The 11,906-nt window shown below is 44.7% G+C and overlaps 1 protein-coding gene across 4 annotated transcripts in view; it reads left to right on the top strand.

The window, feature by feature from the left end:
• Positions 1–258: 258 nt before the first annotated feature.
• The window catches only part of PRKAA2 (protein kinase AMP-activated catalytic subunit alpha 2), a 23,696-nt gene continuing 12,048 nt past the window's right edge, over positions 259–11,906 (top strand). For 2 of the 4 annotated variants that reach the window (XM_064665090.1, XM_064665089.1), the window contains exons 1-5: positions 448–845; positions 6,874–7,015; positions 8,922–9,015; positions 10,362–10,506; positions 11,371–11,458. In XM_064665090.1, coding sequence (XP_064521160.1) covers positions 680–845; positions 6,874–7,015; positions 8,922–9,015; positions 10,362–10,506; positions 11,371–11,458 — 635 coding nt within the window. In that variant the 5' untranslated portion in view covers positions 448–679. The other 2 variants (XM_064665092.1, XM_064665091.1) reach the window with 2 other exon arrangements.

Raw genomic sequence — 11,906 nt, 5'->3', positions numbered from 1 at the left:
ACAGAGGGTGTACCCCAAGAACAGTGCCACCCTAAAGGGGTGTCACCCGCAGGCAGGTGTGCGGCACGGAGGGTGTACCCCGAGGTATAGTGCCACTCGAGGAGGGCGTCACCCGCAGGCGGATGCTGTCCTAAAGGGCTGTCACTGCCGGCAGGTGCACCCGGAGCCAAGGAGGTCTCCCCATCCCCACTCCCCTTCCCACCTGCCCCGGGCGGCGGGCGCGCCCCTCCCCGCCCCCGCGCTCCGGGCCGTGCCCGGCGCTCCCCGCCCCGCCGCTCCCGCCGCTCCCGCCCGCCGAGCCGCGCCGGTCCGCCCTGTGCATTGTGGTCCGGCGGCGGGGGGCGAACATGGCCGAGAAGCAGAAGCACGATGGGCGGGTGAAGATCGGCCACTACGTGCTGGGGGACACGCTGGGGGTCGGCACCTTCGGCAAAGTCAAGAGCTGAGTACCGCGGCCGCGGGCGGGGCCCCTTCGCCGCCGCCTCCCTCCTCCCCGCTCCCGCGGCCTCCGCGCCCGCATCCCCTGCCCTCCCCTCCCCTCGGCGGCTCCCCCGCCGCGCCGGGGCCGCGCAGCATCCCCGGGGGGCGGCGGGGGGCGAGCGGCTGGCGGAGCCTCCGCGGGGGGCACGGGCTGGGAGGCGGCTGCTTCCCGGGGTGGGGATGGCGGGAGTGGTGGGAGATGCAGCCCTTGCCCCTCCGTAGCACGGGCTGTGACAGCTGCCGGTGCTGCGAGCACGACCCACCAAAACTTTGCTCCCGCGCTGGGAGGGAGGTGATGGGAAGGCTGGACCGCACACCGGGCACTGCCGGCATCCTGCCCCTCGGACCCGGGGCCGCGATCCTCGGTGCGCCTTCTCTTTCCAGGGGACGGCAGGTGCTTCGGGTGGGCGTGAGGAGCCGGGAGCGAAAGGGGTTTGTGCTGCCGCCGCTCCGCGCATCGCCCCGGGGAGAGAGCGGCGCCCCGGCAGGCTGGGAGCGCCTCCGGCAGCGGGCGGGGATGGAGGGGTCGGGCCGGGCAGGGATGACAGAGTTCGGGTTGTTCAGCCTGGAGAAGGGAAGGCTCCAGGAGACGTTAGAGCACCTTTCAGTGCCTAAAGGGATTGCAAGAGAGCTGGAGAGGGACTTCTGACAGGGTGTGCAGTGATGGGACAAGGGGGAATGGCTTCCCATTGACAGAGGGCAGGATTAGATGGGATATCGGGAAGGAATTCTCGACTGTGAAGGCGGTAAGGCACTGGCACAGGTTGCCCCGAGAAGCTGTGGATGCCCCATCCCTGGAGGTGTTCAAGGCCAGATTGGATAAAGCCTTGAGCAACCTGGTCAAGTGGAAGGTGTCCCTGCCCATGACAGGGGGGTTGGAACAAGATGATCTTTAAGGTCCCTTCTAACCCAAACCATTCCAGGATGGTAGGATGGAGGGATCATGTTGGGCTGGGGCTCCACACCAGAATTCCTTGGTCAGTCATACCAGAGCAGCCAGCTCACATTCTGAAGGTACCAGTTTTGCTTTATCTGACTGTAAGGTTTGTGAATATTCGTATTTCTTTCTCCTGTGAGTTCTGCCATTACATTAAAATTTTATTTTTTAATCAAGATATTAAAAAAAAGAGCAAAACAAAAGAACAACAAAATTCACTGTCTAAGCAGTAATGGATAGCTGTCTTTCTCAGTAGGAAATGGGTTTATCTTGAGCCGGGGGAGCAGCTGCCCCACTCAGTGTCCCCTACCCTGTTGGGATGTGGCTGGGCGAGGGGGTGATGTGCCCGCACTCAGAGACTGGAGTTTTAAAATAAACCAAAACTGACAGCAGAGGAAAGAAGGTGGAGTTAAATCCACCTGTGACCATTAATCAGGGCCCTAAAAATATATTGCTCAGTTTAATCCCAAACCACAAATTTACTGACTAAAGAATTATTGGAATAAATACTTCTAACAGTAAGGACCATTTAAATCTATACTAGCAGACCTCAAAAAGTGCTCCAAAGGCAGACCAAATTAAGCCCACCAACAAGACTTTTTTTCCTTGACTAGCACAAATACTCCTCACCCCACCTGTGGCCCAACTTTGTTAAAAACTGACAGTTTCCAAAGAAACATTTCAAATAACATAAAAGAGATTTCTTAGCTCAAAATCCTTTATAAATTAGTAGTATCCTTTACATATTTTTTCCTTCATGTTTTGCCTACAACAGACAGGTGAAATTTGTACTTGAGATTGGAAACTGAGATGAAGAAATGAAATCTCCTATTTATACAGAAATCTAGCATTTTAATTTAAATGGGCTTTAGAAAAACCTATATTCACATGAGAAAAGTAAAGAGATTTTTGCTTGATTGATTCAAGTGTTGTGTGTGTTGTGTATAATAATTGCTTTTTCAGAAAGAAGGCAGTGCCATCAGTGACATTTCTTGTTGCTGATGTGTTTTCTTCAAACTCTGCCTTGCACAAGCTTTTGTTTGAGGCACTTTTTTCCTACCTTACTCCTCAAGGTTAATGAATCATAATTTGCTATTTTTAAGGATTACTGTTATTAAGGAAATAAAAAAAAAGGCAATTTTTTTAGAAAGGGTTTAGTGACATTGGCTACTAACCAGAACTTGAGTTTGTGGCTGGAGCTGAACAGTGACTTTGAGCCATTAGAAAACAGAGATGTGACAGCAAAGGTCCTTGCCCCCTGTTGGGATGTTTCTTCTGGCTCAGCACTGTCTGGGTCATCAGGGAACTGATCCTCCTAAAAACTAGCTGAACACTGCAAGAAACTATTTGCTTTAAGCCCATTCAGTTTCTTGATGCCATTTACAGAAAGCCCACACAAGGCATGGAAGGGGGTAAATAGGTTGGGAGATGAGAGCAAGATTTTGGTGATAATACTGACATTTCAGCTGGAAATGGTGATGAGGATACAGCATCTGTTAGAAGAGAGGAACGTGTCAGGAGCTGATGTGGTGAATGGATAGGAGTTCTCATGCCAAGGATCAACATTATTACACAGGATTTTGCCAAGTATAGTTATTTTCCCTGTCCTCCAAGCCAAAGGTAAGATTAATTTGCAGAAATAGAACCGTGGAGAAGATCCTGGACGTTGAGTTTAGCAAAGCATTGAAGGAAGGAGGTGGCATCTCCTCTTCTGAGGGTTGATAAGAATAGATTAGACAAACTGTGTTTGTCATGGGTACGTTCTACCCTTCTGGTCCCCAGAAGCTCTCCCCTGACCACAGCCATCACACAATGAGGTTCACAGTGGATGCAGCTTGGAGAGCTTCAGTCAAAATCTGGTGAAGTAACCCAAATATTTTTCCACATGGTGCCATGCATGACATCCCCGGGGGCCTTGGTGGTTTCTCACCCACACTTATTTGCCACCGAGGTGACCAGTTTGTGGTCCCTCAAGGACTGGCAGTGCTTGGGTTATGTTTATGTTTGTTATGATGACACCTCCGTGGCCTTCAGTTGGGATCAGATCCTGTTTTTCCAGGCACTGTAGCGTTGCTGCTGAAGGACACCTTGTGTCAGAGGGATGATAAACTAAAGGAGACTGAGCAGATAAAAGAAAGGGAAAGGAAGGGTGGTATAACATATGAGCAAGTGGCTCTGGGACAGAATTAATACAGCTTTGCTAAATATATGGTTTGGATGGATTTCATTTTTAACTTTAGGCTGAGATAAGGGCCAGCACAGCTGATAGGAAAGGAGTTTTCTCTCCCCTTCATAAAGTTTTACATTCCCCTGAAGCATTTGCAAGAGTTAAAAAACATGCTGTAAAGAAACATGCTGTCTAGGGTTTTTAATTGTTATCTATGCTTATGGTACTGTAATCACTCTTCCTCCTCATTTTTTCTCTTATGAGACTAAGTAAATGAGAAGAGTCTTCTCTTCAAAACTAATTCTATTATACCTCTCCCCTTTGTAAGAGCATCTGATGCTGAAGTGTTCTTGTCACACAGTCACACGTGTGAGCAGATGGGTAGCAGACAAGGACACTGACACTGTGTCCTGTTTGGTGCTGTATTTTGGAGTTTAGGGTCAGTATTGCCACCTGACCCTTAAGGCTGTTTGGTTTTTTTGCTGCTCCTCATCTCCTCATCTCCCGCTCCATCTCCCCTGCTCACCCCAGCAGAGTCCTAGTTGCTAGTTTTAAGCTCTGGTAGAGCTTACCTGAGTCCCTGTCACTAAAAGACAAGACATGCTCAATCCCCTGTCTAATGCTGCTGCTTAGCCCTCCCTCCTCCCACTGGGCTTTTAATCCGAGGAGGGAGTGAGAGGGAGGGAGGGAGGAGGCTTTTTGAACACCAACCAAGGCCACTATTGCCCGCCCTTGGGGTGAGAAGACAAACCCAGAGGAGCTGCACAAGCATCCTCTTCCACACCTGTGGGAAACATGGGACCTGCCACTGCTGAGTGATCCTGGGGCCAGATCATCCCACCAGTGTGCTCCAGTGTATGGGGTCAGACAGTGACTTTGTGGGCAGAGAGAAGATTGTCCTTCCTGCCCATGTCAAAATTCTTGCAACTACAGGCTGTAGCTAGAGAGACCTCAAAGGCTTAAAAGTCTCCCACCACATAGGAAATTGTGTTCTCTCTTTGTCTCTCTCTCTCAGCGTTCAAGGAGGCTTAACAAGTCACTGGGGACAGAAACAATAATATCTCTGTATCTAATGCTTACTGTAAGCAAAAGATGGATTACAAAATAGACTGTTTATTTTTAATTATTAATGTGTTTGTGCTAGCAAACCTTCGTGGAGTTACACATTGTTTGTCACGGATGGAAAGGGGATGAACTGTTTGGCAATAGTATTAAAAACAGTAATTATTCATTCCAGGCATGGGAATTTTTTTTTCCTCAAGTGTATAATAAAAATTTTTCAAAGCATATGCTGAAGTAAGGCCAGAAAGGGTTGTCCTGAAACAAAGGGTGGCAGAAATCAGGGTTTTTGTCCTTGTTCGGCAATAAACCTCTTTGCTTTGCTGTTCATCAGTTTCCCAACTAATGGCTTAGTGTGTTATAATTCTTTAATGGAGCTGAATTAGTCAGGGGCAGCTTTCAAAGTAGTTTTTTTGGTGCTCCCAGGAAAGAAAGAGCTATAGTTGACCTAATGAAATACTACTGGGAAAAGACTTGATCTCGAAGATGTCGTGCTGAAGTTGTCTTGCACCTTTCTGTCATGCTTCCCCAGCCTCCTCAGTGTAACATATACTGTGCATATACCCTGACAGCCTTGGCAAAGAGAGATCAGTGCCCTTTATAAGACTACTCTTGGCACAACTTTCAGAGAATTGCTTGCAGGGAATGAAGAGGCTGTATCCCAGCCCCCCTGCAAGCCCCTTGGTTCTGTACCCCTTGCACATGTGCTATTGTGCCCACCTTTGCTCCAGCAGAGCCTCCCTGCCATGGGGGGAACCCCAGCACTGCCCTGCTCTCTTCTCCCTAAGGATACACCAGGGAAAATGCCTCCTTAGACTATTTACAGCCCTCTCCTTGCACTGCACAAGAGGAATTATCTGTCTCCTCCAGCCCTCAGCTAATCCCTAAATTGCATCTATACTGCAAAGCTGAGTTTATTTTCATTTCATCTAGTAGTTTTAAGTATTACGAGGAATAAAATGGACATGCAAAGTGGTGCTTTAATTTTCAAGGGCAGTAAAGTGTTTTATTTTTGGATGCTCTTACTGAGGAAAGAATCTCTGGCAGGTCTTATCTAGTGGCTAATAATAGTGACCTGGTGTGCCCTGAGCGGTGCCGACGCTGCCGCCCTGCCCTTCTCACACCATTTGCTTCTGATCAGTTCATTAGAGCCTCCAAAATTACAGGCTCTAATAATGTAATAACAAGGTTTGCTCATGCTAATTAACTCCTTGAGCTCTATGTTATTACTGGAAGGGTAACGTTCATGATTAGAGAGCACAAATATTTACTGTAAGCAGGTTTTCTGCGCAGCCTTGAGGAAACCATCCGTATGTCACCGTATTAATATCACATTAGAAAATACTGAGAAGGGGTAGCTCATGGACAAAGAACCTTTTTTAGATATAAACATCCATTTGACAGTTTTCAAGCAGTTTCTGCTCTTAACTTCAATATAAATCTTGCTTCCTAGGGGCTTTTTATTTTTTTGTGTGGTCTGATAACAAATGGATCACATGCTGAAGTCATTTCACATTATTAATTACAATTCCCCCAGTGACAGTGGTGCTGCTCCCAGTTTGTGGTTACGGTTTGTCCCTGAACACAGTAGATAAGCATCAGCATCTCAGTGAACTAAGTGCATTTTATAAAACCCCATATTGAAGTTTGCATCTTTCCTAAAAGCAGAATTTGCTCCTGCAGTCCAGCAGCGTTCCTGCAGCTTGTCATCAAACCAAGGAGCACGCTCGAGGAAGTATAAATAGAAATTCATTTTAGTAATGCAAATCCTGCAGTCCTATTTTGGGCAGGGAAAATCCCTATATAATTTTTTTAAAAAGAAGTATGATGGTCTAGTTTTAAGACTGGGTTTATTAGGGATTTAGTCAGTCAGTGTGACAGTGGAGATTCTCTTCTGCCTTTTAAATATATCTGTTTCTGATTAATCTAGCTTTTACATGCTATAAATCCTTGCAAATTAGCTCAGGGTATGACCTCCTCCAGTAACTCACTCTGTTTTATTTACTGGAGTGTTTTTGGCAGATAAGTCCCCTCTATTCTGTATTCTATGACTCCACTGGGAAAACATGGAGTGAAGAGACAAAACACAATTTTAAAATATTTTACGCCCTCATCTTTTTCTTTTTTCCCTTCAGGAGTGGCTCTTTGCTTATAAATCACAGTGTGCTAAACTGCTGGCATGACTCTTGCTTCACTGTTTAGTGACTTTGCAATGCTCTCTTTCTAATAGTTGGTGAACACCAGCTGACAGGGCACAAAGTAGCAGTAAAAATACTGAACAGACAGAAAATCCGCAGCCTGGATGTGGTTGGGAAGATCAAACGAGAAATTCAAAACCTTAAACTCTTCCGGCACCCTCACATTATCAAACTGTAAGTACCCTTTCAGCTTAGTCCTCTGTCTGCAAAGGCCTCTCGTATGCAGTTGGCTTCATTTCAGGAGATGGCTTAGAGTAGTAAAAAATGCATTTTGTCAAGTTTTTGCATGTTGGAACATGCACTGGCACAGGTTGCCCAGAGAAGCTGTGGCTGCCCCATCCCTGGAAGTGTTCAAGGCCAGGTTGGACAGTGTTTTAAAAACCTGGTCTGGTTGAAAGTGCCCTGCCCATGGCAGGGGGGTTGGAACTAGATGGTCTTTAATGTACCTTCCAACCCAAACCATTCTATGATTCCATGAATTGCAGCACGGTCAGGCTCACAGAGTGAAGCCTTGGCCTCCAGTTAATAGGATTTATGTTTTAATGGACTGATTATCCAGAGCTTAAAAGAACATTTTTTTTTAAAATTTATTATTCAGACATAAGTTTTCGAAGTTGCCACTTTGATCAACCTGAGTTTAAGCTGTAAATCAGCACCTGCATTCCAGCTCTGGGATTCCTTCTCAATCCCTAGTTTGTGCAGCCAGTCCACATTAATGAGGCACTTGATAATATCTTTGGCATTTCTATGAAAGAAAGCTGTTGAATGGTAACTCTAAGGATAAGTTGACATATAGGTCAGCCTTAAAACTGGCATGAGATACAGCAAATACCTGGGACTTAAAGGCAAGGGAAAACAAATTCTCTCTACAGTTAAATAACTAACCATGCAGCAACTGTTGACTTTAGAGTAACTTCACAGTTCCATGGATTTATTGGAGAACAGGTTGGTATTATTTCATGAAAAAGCTAGCAAGACTCCTCAGCTGCGTATCCAGCATCCTGCAGGTTAAGTCCTGTTCGCACATTCGTCAAAGTATTAAAACCTAAAAATTAAACCCATTTGGCAATTTCAGTACTTCCTCTGGTACACATTGCAATCATGGAATACAGTGATAAAGAAAAGAGGTGAGGAGGAGACTGTGGTACATAAACCTCCTCTTTCAATAACTTTTAAAATGTATGTAAAAGAAATACTTGGGCAATTAACAGTAACTTAGATGTCTTCAGAAAAATGAGATTGATGCTATTGATCTTTGTGGAACTATCACATGTTCCCTTGCTGACTTCTGAAAATTGTTTGAAATCTGTTTGTTTCAAATTACAACCCAGCTGTAAAAAATCATGAAATTCATTTGCAAAAAAACAAAAAAAAAGCCAACAATAAAACAATGAATCTGAAAGAAAAGAGAGGGAGGTCTCAGCTGGTGCTGCTATGAATTCCTGGGGCTGCATTGACCTCAGCTGATCACTGGCAGTTTATTCCAGCTGGGACACTGAAATGCCCTTGCAGCGCTCAGGGATAATTTTGAATGAAAATGGAGAATAAATTTGCAAGTCAAAGGTGATACTTGGGTTTTTTTCCCCCCATTCTAGAATATAGAGGAATTTATATTTGAAAAATAACTTTTTGGAGGTCTGATCTTTGTTTCTGTACCTGTCCAAAAGAGACTCCCTAGAGTTCTTCTTTATCCTTGATATGAGGTAAACCAGATGTACCCTCTCTCTGCCCTCAGCTAACCAAGCCTTTGTTTCTAAAGCTGTTGATGCACATCTTACCCAAAATGGAAATTTGAAAGTCAGGACAGTCCTAAATGTGGTAAGATTACCTAGCAGAGAGTTCAGAGGAGTATTAAAAAGGTTGAAGGGAAATCATAGGTTTTTAAAAGAGGTCCTTTCACAGACAAGTGAAAGATTATACTGGAAATAAGAGATGGCTTTTCAGAAATGGAAAACAATTAGAAAGGTAAGATCCAAATAAATGCTTATTCTAAGTGTTGATGTAAAATTAATAATCTGTTTAGAAGCCTTTCCCTGTTCTTAATTAATTTTTTTTTCTAAATCCACTTGTGTTTTTGAAGGTACCAGGTCATCAGCACACCAACAGACTTCTTCATGGTCATGGAATATGTATCTGGTGGGGAATTATTTGATTACATCTGTAAGCATGGACGTGTAAGTGCCAGTACCATGTCAGCCCAAATACTTGTGTGGGAAGGGATGGTGTTTAGAAGCAAAACTACTGCTAAGGGGAACACAGCTAAGGTTAAGGCCCAAAATAGAAGTTGCTTCACAGCAATCCCGTCTGGAGTGTCTCGTACCCGGCTCTCACTAAAGTTGTGTGTGATTTTTTGCAACGTTGTCTGGTGTATTTCCATAGTCAAACCAAAATATCCGAGGTAACATGTTGCTTAGTGAAAATATTTGGAAAACTTGCTTATTTTTGTAATTTTTAGCTGTGGATTGCCTGTCAAAGCCCGCACGGTTCAGCAGCAAATTTAAGGCATTGGAGAGGAAGACCACTCAGTGTGTTCTCCACCCCAGTCATTCATCTGTCCCAGAGCCCCCCTTGGCTCCATGTCAGGTTCTTTGAAGACATTTTAAGGATGTGGCTTATCTGAACAACATTTTCAAATGCCAGTAATCCAACTGAGTATAAATCACCCAAAGTGTAGGTTAAGCCCATGAAATGCGATATTATGGTTATAAAGAAAATCACTGGTGTCTGCTCCATGGACATCCTTGTAGGCAGGGAGCAGTCGCAGGACAAGGAGATAAAAATGGGCTGAAATGGACATCCAGAATAAGGCTTCAGGTGCAGGATCAGCCCATCACACATTTCCTCTCTGTACTAGAAAATCAATACATTTACAGCAGATTGGTTTAGATTAGTGCAGTGGTCGATGGAGCTGACTACTGCTTTTGTATGTACAGTTCTAATTTCTCGCACATTTTACAAACCTAGATCTTTTCAGTTACTAATATGGATCCTTTCTGAACTTTTCCATTCAGAAACTCAATTTTTCATGAGGGGATTCTTTCAGAATTCATCAGTAAAAATAATCAGTCATTTAAAATATAATTTCCCTAATACAGCTCATACAGCTTCATAGCTTATCTAGCTATATAGCTAACTAAAATTGTCACAATATTCCACCTTCAGCTCTTGCTTCCAAAGCCATCTGTCCATGAGGAATTGCTCCCAGCAACATCCTCTGTGGTGTTTTGTCCAGTCTGGATCTGCAGGCCATTGTCTAATAGGTGCCACCTTTAAGTTCTTCCTGATAGCTCACCTGAACTAAAGTTTCACATTTCATCTCTGGGCTGTATCTTTTACAAACACTAACACGCTATAAAATACAAGGGTGAGAAATCTGCTTTATTCGCTGCTTCTGGTCACAGGCACGCTGTGATTTTCTCTCTGCACCCTGGAACGTTTTGGCTCCTTGCTAAGTCAAACCTTCCCCTGCCAGCTCTGCAGGCAGACCAACCTTCAGGGCTGTTTCTCTTTGTGCCCACAGGTTGAAGAGGCAGAAGCTCGACGCCTTTTCCAGCAGATTCTCTCGGCGGTGGATTACTGCCACAGACACATGGTTGTCCACCGAGACCTGAAACCAGAGAACGTGCTGCTGGACGCACACATGAATGCAAAGATAGCTGATTTTGGTATGTGACCCCAGCAGCATTCCAGGAGCGCAGCCAGCCCCGCAGTGCTTGCTGGAGCGTGTCGGTGTAGCACTCCTTACAAAATCCAGAGCCTGCTTCCCTAACCACCACCAGTTGCTCTACCTGAAAAGCCCACAGTTATAAACGCTGGCCTTTTTGCAAAGGCAGGGATTACTTATTGTAGGCTGCTTCTGTACTGGCACTCAGAGTGGAGCAGCCAAGTAATTTGTAAATCTTGCTATGTTTTAGTATAATCACCTAACATAAAGATTTAGCTAATTTATGTTTAAGACAGACTCTGTGCAGTTAATCCAGGGTGAGCTGGCTGTGTGTGTTTATTTTCATGCATGTTCTCAGTACGTTTGGCCATGTGCTCTTGGCCTCACTTCATTTTACAACGAGCAGTAACAGGAGTCTTTAAGTGGCATTACTGATTGAAATCCATTAAAATACCCAGGCTACCAGCTCTGTCCTGGTGAGTCCTTTCTAGCAGTGATAAATCCTTCTGAAGATTTACTCATTTCACAACTCCACCTAATTCCCTTATAAAGTGACTGCTCTGGGATGAATTATGTCTCTTTTCCTCTGTGTTCTGGTATTTGCAGCTTAGAGAAGCAAAATTAGCCTGGAGTGAGTATTCCTTGGTTGGATGGGAAAAAAACAATAATGACAATAATGATGCTGATGCTGATAATAATAATAATATGCAAACCAGCTTGAAGGAGTCTATCTAAATTATGTCAACAGTTCCCCTCCAAATTTCCCCCTCCGCTTGCTATAACTCTCCTCCTCTGTGCACCAGGAGTCCTCTGTACCTGGACCTTCAGATCAAACATCAGTATGTAATAAACATCTTGTTTTTAGGATTGTCCAACATGATGTCAGATGGCGAATTTCTACGCACCAGCTGTGGTTCCCCAAATTATGCAGCCCCTGAAGTAATCTCTGGCAGGTAGGACATTCCATTTCTAATCAGAGCCTATGTAAGCACATGGACTTCAAATTTGTTCTTGGCATTGAAAACAGCTTTGCAAATTTAGTAAAAGCAGCTGAGTCCTTCCAACCTGTGTTTTATGTTTGGTTGAATATACAGGCAAAGATCCGAAAGTTTTTTTGGTTGTTTTATTTCTCAATAACTGTAATAGCAAACCATGTTTTGCTAAAAGTGTTTACTTTGGAGGGATTATTAATACCAGATGTTGACTGTTTATATTAATTAAAGGGGGTGAAAATTACTCTTTGGATGCAGATACAGAGGTTCCAGATGGTAAGGCTTTTCCAGGCCACCCCCCTCCTCTCCTGCCCACCTGTGATATAAAACACAGTGTTAATGAGGAAAACCATTCACTAACAGAAGAACCAGGAAGATCTTTAATCACTTCCCAACGCTGTTGAAACTC

The sequence above is a fragment of the Pseudopipra pipra genome, chromosome 9, assembly GCF_036250125.1.
Source record: "Pseudopipra pipra isolate bDixPip1 chromosome 9, bDixPip1.hap1, whole genome shotgun sequence".
NCBI lineage: Eukaryota > Metazoa > Chordata > Aves > Passeriformes > Pipridae > Pseudopipra > Pseudopipra pipra.
Note: the sequence above shows the minus strand (reverse complement) of the source record. Positions and strands in the feature narration are given on the sequence as shown.